The sequence below is a fragment of the Stylophora pistillata genome, chromosome 8 (assembly GCF_964205215.1).
Source record: "Stylophora pistillata chromosome 8, jaStyPist1.2, whole genome shotgun sequence".
Taxonomy (NCBI): Eukaryota; Metazoa; Cnidaria; class Anthozoa; order Scleractinia; family Pocilloporidae; genus Stylophora; species Stylophora pistillata.
The window spans coordinates 18,048,858-18,059,260 of record NC_142526.1 but is presented as its reverse complement, the minus strand read 5'-3'; the positions used below and the strand labels follow the sequence as shown (position 1 = coordinate 18,059,260).

Genomic DNA, 10,403 nt, shown 5'->3' with positions numbered 1-10,403 from the left:
AACGTATATGTGCACGATCCTTCGCAGTAAAGCACTATTTGAGCAATAGTGAAAATCAGACCTGAAAAAAAAATTTCAGGCCTGTACGGGATTCGAACCACTGACCTCTGCGATAGTAGTGCAGCGCTCTACCAATTGAGCTAACAAGCCAACTGGGAGCAGGCCATCAAATTAATTCGACATAAATCCCGTACAGGACTGAAATTTTTTTCAGGTCTGATTTTCACTATTGCTCAAATAGTACTTTACTGCGAAGGATCGTGCACATATACATTTCCTAACCGCAGTTCATACATATGTTTCATATGTTTGTTGTTGTTTGATTTATCATCAACGGGTTTATGTCGAATTAATTTGATGGCCTGCTCCCAGTTGGCTTGTTAGCTCAATTGGTAGAGCGCTGCACTAGTATCGCAGAGGTCACTGGTTCGAATCCCGTACAGGCCTGAAATTTTTTTCAGGTCTGATTTTCACTATTGCTCAAATAGTGCTTTACTGCGAAGGATCATGCACATATACGAATCAAAAGTTTCTTGAGTTCACAATCATTAACCTTATTCTCAGGGGTGATTTTGTCATGGGAAATCAGATGCTTATATTTCTGAGGGTGTAAAGGGCTAGAGAGCTGGATTATGTAACACTATTGCAGTTGCTGACTCTTTTTGTGTTGAAACTGTTTGATTGGCCAGTGTGATAAGTTTTTTCCGCTCAGATTCCCCCATGACCAGTCCGAGATTAGAAATCAGCAAGAGTGCTTGGGCTTAAGGATACAATATGTCGATTACACACATCAAAAAGAAAACTCGATATGATGCAACAAGCTCGTGGGCTCAAAAATTCCGGAAGTAATACTACGTGAGAAATTTCATTAATTTCAAAACACAATATGTCCTCAGTATCGTCCAGGGTGGTGGAAAGCTTGGAAGAGTTAATTCAAATTTTATTGAAAAATCGTGGGGAAATAGATCTCGTACATGTAGTTTTACAACTTTCCCGAGGTAACCGTAAAGTTGTGTCAGATTTTGGGGCGCAAGATTTTGTCAATAAGTTCCCACAACTATTCCAGACGAGGCGAACGAAATCGAAAGTAATGCTGAGGTTGGACGTTCCTCTCGAGTTCTGTCCTCAAGCGGGGGATAAAGGTGGATGTACTGATAGGGGGTGTTTATGTCTTCATTTATGCCCTTTCTTTGTCAAAGAAACCTGCAAATTTGGTGACAAGTGCAAAAGGTCTCACGAATATCGAGACGAACATACGATGCGCGTTCTGCGACACTTCCGCCTTGGTTTCCTCGACCTCAATCTTCTTCAAGAAATACTGAAGATAATTGTTGACAAGAGTGAGATCCAACGAGCAGCTGCTGGTCGCTCCTCACCAGACATCTGTAAATTCTACAACAAGAGCGTTTGCAAGAAAGAAGAAAATTGTCCCTGTCTTCACGTGTGTGAGCACTTCGTCGATGGCGATTGTAAATTCGGTGGAAGATGCAAGAGAAACCACGACTTCTCTGATTCCCATAATAGAAGAGTTCTAGAGGAGTATGATATGGAGCACATCGGTAACCTCAGAGTGCTTCAACGACTAAGGGGCAGGGAAAGAAAGCGTACTTTTAGCGCAAGTTCTGACGGTAAGATCCGCATGGTTAATAATTAACAACTGCCTATTAGCTTCTCCAACAAAATTTCTAATAGGTGGTTTACACGTTACGTCATTGCCGCCATGTTGGTGGACGTAAACAATGCAAATCTATGGTGGCCGAGAACTGCCATTAAAAATATTCAAATTTATAGTAATTATTTTATTATTTCTTTTTTTTAATTCCGATTTATTTCTCATTTTTCTTTTTAAAATAAAAGCAAGTGATAGTAAAATGTAAAATAGAAATAAAATGAAACCAAAGATAAATGAAATCAAATCAAAATTAAATACTACCCGGCCGAGCGCTGCCACTAGTTTTTTTTTTTTTTTTCGCGGTCGGAAAAAAAAAAATTGTTCGTGGCCGAACGCTGCCACATGGCCGAGGGCTGCCAAACAAACAAGAATGCACTACCATCAAAAAGTTAATGAGAAGCAATTTCTGGGTCGAATAATTCATACCCATATCCTTGTATGTCTAGCAGCATGAGTTTTTTGTCTTACTTTTCATAAGAAAAATGGGTTAGACATTGAGCCTTCTGACCCATAACATCTGTTTCCTCAACACAACAATCACCAGTATTGTTTAAGTACGTGGTAAACTGTCCATCAATAAACTCCTCCACAGTCACAAATTCTCCTTTATCATCTTTACCGCAGTAGATCTTTCTATACCTTAGGACCTCTCCAAATGCATCAATAGCATGTTTTTCAACGATTTTTTGTTCCAACTGGTGAGCAAAATTCCTTGCAAGAAGATGCATCTGAACCGCCTTTTGGGTGTGTTGTTGGACAGTTTGCCCAATGTCATTTATTCCCTTCACAGCATCAGGAAGGTATCTTTTAATGACCCAGGTAGTACCCTTGAATTGTGGGTGCTTTGTGGTTGCTTTGTATGCATTGTGAAACCCACCGTGAGCAAATGGCTCTTTTTCTTCATTGAATTCGACAGTTATTATTATACAGCTCCTTTCCTTTAATTAATTTATGCGTTGTATCTCCTGCATCACACTTCTTCCCTCTTTTCGCAGTCACTTTCTCTTTTAACTTTTTCCACGCGGCATCCACCATACTAGAATCTTGAGAGGCATCCTGCAAAGAATTCTGGGTTTGTTTGGCAGCCCTCGGCCATGTGGCAGCGTTCGGCCATGAACAAATTCTTTTTTTCCGACCTTGAAAAGAAAAAAAAAAACTAGTGGCAGCACTCGGCCGGGTAGTATTTAATTTTGATTTGATTTCATTTATCTTTGGTTTCATTTTATTTCTATTTTACATTTTACTTTCAATTGCTTTTATTTTAAAAAGAAAAATGAGAAATAAATCGAAATTGAAAAAAAAACAAAACAAAAATAATTCCTATAAATTTGAATATTTTTAATGGCAGTTCTCGGCCACCATACATATCTCATTAGCTTTTTTTGTTCGTCCACCAGCATTTGTTCCTTTCACCATTGTTACCTGTGTCTCTAGAGATTGGTTGCAAACCACCTATAAGAAAGAAAAGGAATCAGTGTATACATTTGTTAACAATTTAAGCTTACGAGTATTATATTAGATCATCTCATGCCACAACTTTCACATGAATTGTATCATCTGAAACATGCATTGAAAATAACTTTCGGACATACTTCTACAATTGGGAGATATGGATAGTCATGTCAGGGTTTTTTCGGACAAATATTGTGTTGATGTATTGATCTTAAAATATTTAGCGAGGTATGAGTCACAGATGGACAAAAATCCTGCTTCTCTCCAGACTTCTGTTTCTTATCTCGTTTCCTTCCTTTTGCAGATGAAAGAATTAATTTCCTTTTCTCCTTTATCTTGGGGGGGAAGGGTGAGGCAAGGACATAAGTTTGGGGTGGGGAGAGAAAGCGAAAGTAATCAGTTCCCTTTGTATTAGTGTGACATTATTCAGGGTGTGACCCCAATGATATTTGAGTGAGAATACTAGATTAGCATAAGATAGGATGTGGCACATGAGAGAAGGAAGTAAAACAGACTTGGGGACTATTTGTCTTTCAGTATTCAACAATGTATATCTATGCATGACTTGAATTAAGCAAAGCTAACTAAATGTACAAAAAGTTCTGATAGCATAAATTTGCTGCTAAACTTACAATGCTTCAAGAGAAACTTAAAAAAAAATGTATTTTACCAAAGTTTGGTTGCATTTTTGAAGTGCTTACAAGTGCAAGTCTTGTCCATTTGTGTCTTTTTTTCTGTTGAGACACAGTTCCTTCTTGTAAACACTTCCCTAAGCAATCACTGTTTTTGTTATGAATGATCATTCTGAAATTTGGTTATGGCCTTGATGTGTCTCCAAACTTAAAGGGCATCACATTATGAAGCAAAATGTCAAAAAGATATGCCTTGATAAAAAAGAAACTGGGGAGCGCACAATAAGTTTACAAAGTAAAAATGAAACAATGTTTTACAGCATGGTTTAACAACAATCAAACTTAGCAATCAATGAAATGACAAATATCACACAGCAGTTGATAAATTGACAACTGTCTAAAACAGAGTTTTCTACAGTTATAAAACTCTTGCCATAACACAGGCAGCACTTGCTTGCATATATGCTAATCAAGCAGCATGCAAAGTTTGAAACTTTCCAAGCATTTGATAAAGAGAAAGTGATATATATATTGGTGGCTGGTTATTCAGCTTGTGTGGTATATTCTAAACAATTATTCACTTCAGTGTTGATGAATGATAATTGTTGATTATAAATAGTTGATTTATTGTTTATAATTTTTAGAGGACAGTGTCCCACCATTAAGATGCCAACCGATGAGAATAAATAGTGCTGACACAACCTTACCACATACTTCAGTGCAGCAAGGGATTGGCGGTCGCTCCATACCAGATATCTGTAAATTCTACAACAAAGCAAGTTGCACAAAAGGTGATACTTGTCCTAACCTTCATGTATGTGAGCATTTCATCAGTGCTAACTGCAAATTTGGTGAGAAATGTAAACGGGACCACAGCTTCTCCTCTTCCCATAATAGAAGAGTCTTGAAACAACATGATGTGGCTAATGTTGATGACCTCAAAGTCCTTGAATGTTTACAAGCAAGAGTGAAGAAACGAATAGGGAATACAAGTTCTAATGTTGAGAACCCCTTGACTGTTAACGGAAGTGCTGTCAACCCCAGTCAAGATGACAAAGACAAAGATACTGAGATTTGTGGATTCCACATGCGGGGCAAGTGTAACTATGGTGACAACTGTATCCATCACCACACAAATTTACCCTACTTATGGCAATTTGCTGCACAGGGTGATAACCAGTGGGAAAGTTTTTCAGATGGAGAGAACACAATCCTAGAGCATTGTTATTGTGATGTTAACAATGAACACTCTACTCATGTGACAATAAATGGATCTCTATATTTTGTGAACTTCCAAGATATGAGTGCTGTTCCAGTTTCATTTCCAGGTGCCACAGCTAAGATGTTGACATTCATGGTGAAAAGTAAGTTTATTTTAAGATATTCAAATATCCAGTAATAAACAAGTATAACCAAAACAAAAATGTTCTTGGGACAGCACCAAAGCTACCTTCTCTTATATGTCAGGATGAAAAAAAAAGATGATGAACAGAAAAGGTGAACCAAAGATAGGTTTCCTATCTCTGCCTGCTTCACTTTTTCTAGGAAGAATTGGGAAAATGTGAGGACCAACCACATGAAATGCTGAGAGATCCAGTCTCATATTATTAAATTAATTCCCTCACTTGGTGCATGAATTGGCCATTAAATTGATCTGATCATTTTATCATCATCATCATCATCATCATTATCATTATTATTATTATTATCATTATCATTATCATTATTATTATTATTATTCATTTGTTTGAAATCTTTAAAGAAGGCTACAGCTTTTGGAAAAGAGGGGGATAGGCATGACCTTCTCTTGTGGTGAAACACTATTATCAAACCTTTACCATGCACAAGTAGAACTGAAAAATAATGGGTATACCCCTGTCTTGACAGAAGTGGAAGCTAACAATATTTATGCTTGTTCTCTGTTAGTGCTAAAGACTACTGAGTCTGTGGTAAAGGTTCGAAGACTATCCACCGTATCATCAGTGGTTGCTGCAGCAGGCCATCTGTTCTGCACGAGATGGGAGTGGTTCTGGAAGGATGAGAATAACAAGTGGCAGTCATATGATACTCCTGGCGATGGACATGTTGTCAACACGACTAGCAGTGAGTGTCTTGAAAGAGACTATCAGGCAGGTAAGGTAGAAGTGAATGACTGGATACTTTAAAGGGGAAGAAAATATATCATAGCATTAGTCTTCCTTTTCAACTCAGTAAAACACACTTATTTATATTTGAATTATTGTTTACCCTTCTGTTCCCCTACATGGTCAAGAAAGAACTTTCTGGTAAGTTTGGTGACCATGTGATAAGGAAGGAGTTCGAGGAGCTTTGGCAGGTAGGGTGGAGTCAAGGGAGATGTAGTGGTCTTTTGGTTTGTGGGCTGGGGTCCAGATTGGAATACCCTGCGAGCATTTCAAGGAAGATCAAAGGGACCTCTGCTCGCAGGGTAAGATTGAAATGTCTTGGTTGAATAAGTCTTAGCTGGGGTCGCTCTCTATTCTTAGGCAAGACACACTACTCCTTTCTACTCAGGAATACAGTGTAAATAATCGGTAACCACAAACTGTTTCAGAAAAATGAAAACTTGCTGAGGAATAACTCAAGGATGGTCTGGGATCCCCCATGAAGGGGGAAAGCAATACTCTTTGTGTCCTCATGTTACTGAGACTGGAATAACCTCAGGCAGGATGAGCCTTGAAGTCTTCCAACTTGTTAGCTTGCTTTGACATGAAATTAAATATTTAACATTGTATCTCTCTTATTGCATCATATATTAACACCCTGTAACTACCAGAAGTGATTAACATTTAACCTCTTGTCATGATATCCATACATTATCCTGGAAACAGGTAAAGAAAATGCTTGAACTTAACCAGGTAGATATGGATACCTTGATCTAACACCAATTCTCATCACTAATTTACAAGGAAATAAGCAGCAGCTATAGGGGAGAATTAAAAGTCAGATTTAGGAATTATAGGGTTAAACTTTGTTTGTTTGTTTGTTTTTTTTATATAGGCAAGGACACTCACCCTTTTGGTGCATCTCATCACCAATATACTTTGAACTTTAAAAGATGGTGCCAGAAAAATGACAAGTTTAAAACAGAAAGGCCCGTGAGAAGGAGGCCTGCAGAGTTTGTGTCCAAACAGAATATGACAGACATTATCGCTCAAAGGTGATTGTGACGTATGAAAGCACGGGGTGTATATGGGGGGTGGGGGTGGGGGACCATTAAAAGTGAGACTTTAAATATGATGAAGAGATTACCGCTCAAGGTGCTTATTCTACAATGTTGTGCTGTTTGGAAACACAGGGACAGGATAAAGGGCACTTTTAAGATGTAACTCTAAAGATTTGGCAATAAACAAACGTGACTATTAATCTTTGAGTTGGGGTTCATTTAGAATTAGTTCGCGAGGCAATTCTTTTCATTTGAAATCCGCTCTGTTTTCAGGCGAAATGACTAGATTGATTTGCCGTTTTATTACTTTCTTTGAGTGAAGGATTTTTACACTAGGCAGTTAACACGTGAATGACGGCTAAATCTGCTCCCGCAGTCCCCAAGTGGCCAAATTAAATAGTTGCTCCTGCAGTCTTGCAGTCCCGTGGTCGACTAAATAGGGATTTTGTGCGCGTTGCAAAAGTGAACTAATTGACGACCATGAGTTTTGACTTAAGTACATCGTTAATCCGGTTTTAAATTTCTGACTGTTTGTTGATGCTTCCTGGTTAGCTCAATTCGTAGAGCGCCGGACTGTTGTGTGGGAGGTCGTGAATTCAAATCCGGCCGGACCAACACTCAGGGTCTTTAAATAACTGAGAAGAAAGTCCCGCCTTTGTAATAATATCTGCAAATGGTTAGACTTTCTAGTCTTCTCGGATAGGGACAATAAATGGAGGTCCCGTCTCACATGCCCTTGTATGTGAAAAAGAAAATTGTGGGACGTTAAAGAACCCACACACTGTTCGAAAAGAGTAGGGTGTTGTGGTCTCTCTTTGTGTAGTGTCTATCAAATTGATGGGGGGTACTGTGCCTTTGAATATTGTATAGAAAGGGCGCAATATTGATAAGGAATTCATTCATTCATGCTTCTACAGAGTACTGAGCACCGCATAACTTTACAGTGCAAGATAACGGGTTCGAAACCCTTACAGGCATGAATTTTTTTCAGGCCTTCTTTTCACTAATTTCTTTAACCTCGGTTCATATATATGACTTTCATATCTTCGCAAGCGATAACCCTATAATTCGTTAATCAATCACATCACCCCCTCCCCATTTAACTTAATGTCGTTACAGTATCAGCACGAGGCATAGCGGATTTGATGACTCTATTTATTTCTTAATTATTGATATTAACTGACTACTGGATACCCAAATTACCTTTAGCCATCGCCGCGTACACTTTTGTCGTTTTTTCCGACAACGTTTTAAAAATAATGTTTTTCTCCATCCAGTTAGCCTGTTGCAGGTTAAATTTGATTATTGTTATTTTCTTTATCAGGCGCAAAGCAGCTGGTATGGCCCGACCAACAGGCGCATCGTCCACAGAGACAAACGGAGTGCCATCCCACTGGTCTTCTATTCCTGTTGGCAAGGAGTACTCGTGTGAGAGTTTGTCAAGCATCTCTGTCGAATACAAGAATACTGAGAAGAGATTCCAAGATTCAATGGATAAGAGCCACAAAATTGTCTCCATACAGCGAGTGCAGAACCCAGATCTGTGGATTCAATATAAACAGTAAGTTGGGAGTTGGAGGACATGGAATGGTCGTGATGGCGGCTTCTTTCTGTAACTGTTTTGCCTCTAAGAGTGACTAGCATCTAATTTCTCCTTACAATATCACTCCTGAATCAAACATTAAGGTAACAAGAATAAAGGAGATGATCACCAACTAAAGTAGCTCTTGATTGTGCAGCAAATTCTCCTTGTCAGCTCGTTAGGAAATGTGCAGAGATTAGTAAGGAGAATATGTATATTGATATCAGGGTGGAAAGGGTTCAGTGGATTGCCTATTTTCCATTACTTGCATTAGATGGTTTGTGTTTTTATTCTACTAAGTGAAAGAAACTGTTTTTCTCGTTTTAAGTCTTGTGGCGATCTCGTTTCTTATGATATAAGGATCATTTAACAAGGAGATTGCATGTTGGCGTGCATCCGTTCAGTAATATATCACATATGACGTCATAATGTGACTAGAACAAAAAAAATACTGTTGTTGATATTCTTATTACGTTTTGACGTCTCCTGTGATCTATTATTGACACACAGCAGCATGGAATCTATTTGTTTAGTAAGATGAAAAATCAAAATGCAGTTAATGATGACCAATGTAAATGCGCGTAGAATTCAGGTTTTGTATGAATTAACATTTAGCCGAAAGTTAGAAAGATAAAGCTCAAAAAAGGTGGCAACAACTATCTCAAACAAGATTACTGAACGGGATTTTACATCTTTTTTTTTCGTCCTTGATTTGTAGGAAAAAGGACCGCATGGCCAAGAAAAGTGGTAAAGAACCCGAAGAACGCCAACTCTTCCATGGAACAAACCCCAACACTGTCAAAGCAATCTGCCAACAGGGATTCGACTGGCGAATGTGCGGAAAAAATGGTACAGCTTATGGCAAGGGAAGTTATTTTGCTTCTAATGCTAATTATTCTCACTGTTATTCCAACCACGGTGTCTTTCGCGGTAATAAGCAAATGTTCTTGGCTAAGGTTCTGGTGGGTTCCTTCACAAATGGAGAAAAATCTTTTACAAGGCCTCCTCCTAAAGATTCATCCAACCCCCATGTGTTGTATGACTCCTGTTGTAATGACACAACGAACCCTGCATTGTTTGTTGTGTTTGAAAATGGGCAGTCTTACCCTGAGTTTTTGATCACTTACACGTGATCCGTTCACTCTTATACTTACTGTCACCTAGCGAACTGTAACGTAACGAAACATAACGTAACGAAACGTCACTTTCAGTAACGTTGTATTTACCAGAATGTAACGAACAACAACGAAACGAAACCTAACGAAACGACACATATTGTAGCCACCTAATGGATGGTAACGTAACCTGACGTAACATGACGAACTGTAGAGTAACGCAACGTAACACAACGACGATACTGCAAAGTAACGTAAGTGTCAGAGGTGTATACCAACATAGTTATGGTTTCCCTTCCCGACCTAAGATAGATCGGCTAAAACTCATTATTTTCGTAGAAAGTTCTGAAATATTTTGCATTTATCTTAATGATAATTGTAAACATCCAAAACAGATTGACTCTGTATCATTGAAGAGGATGCATTCCTCTCTAAATAAGAAGAAATAAGAATTTGGTAGTTTTTAGTTTTTGATACGTGTGTAAGTAGTCCCTGTAATTTTTTTAGAAAAGTCCATCAAAGGTGAAAAAAAAATGGATTTCATTTTTAATACGTTTACGGGTAGTCCGCACAATTTCTTAAAAACGCTTTCAAAGGTGGAAAGAAAAAGCAATATAAACGAAAAATGTACAATAAAGAAAACAACAACAACAAAAGAAAACAAAAGAAAAACATGAAGGAAGGAAACAAATAAATGAACAAGACACATTTTTTTTTTTCAGCAGTAGGGACAAAACTAGGACAAGTATATCAATTTCATTTGCAA

At 38.2% G+C, this 10,403-nt stretch overlaps 1 protein-coding gene and 1 non-coding gene across 3 annotated transcripts; one reads left to right on the top strand and one right to left on the bottom strand.

Moving 5' to 3' along the window:
• Positions 1–77: 77 nt before the first annotated feature.
• Positions 78–150, bottom strand: Trnas-acu (transfer RNA serine (anticodon ACU)). The gene has a single exon. It is a non-coding gene; the product is annotated as a tRNA-Ser (tRNA).
• Positions 151–851: 701 nt separating this feature from the next.
• Positions 852–10,309, top strand: LOC148725305 (protein mono-ADP-ribosyltransferase PARP12-like). Of its 2 annotated transcripts, XM_088729949.1 has the most exons (6): positions 852–1,628; positions 4,401–5,120; positions 5,683–5,889; positions 6,775–6,934; positions 8,265–8,501; positions 9,241–10,309. In XM_088729949.1, the coding sequence occupies exons 1-6, from the start codon at positions 887–889 to the stop codon at positions 9,653–9,655; spliced, it is 2,481 nt and encodes an 826-aa protein (XP_088586075.1). In that variant the 5' UTR covers positions 852–886; the 3' UTR covers positions 9,656–10,309. The 2 variants fall into 2 exon arrangements, with proteins under 2 accessions (XP_088586075.1, XP_088586076.1); XM_088729950.1 differs by lacking the exon at positions 8,265–8,501.
• Positions 10,310–10,403: the final 94 nt, after the last annotated feature.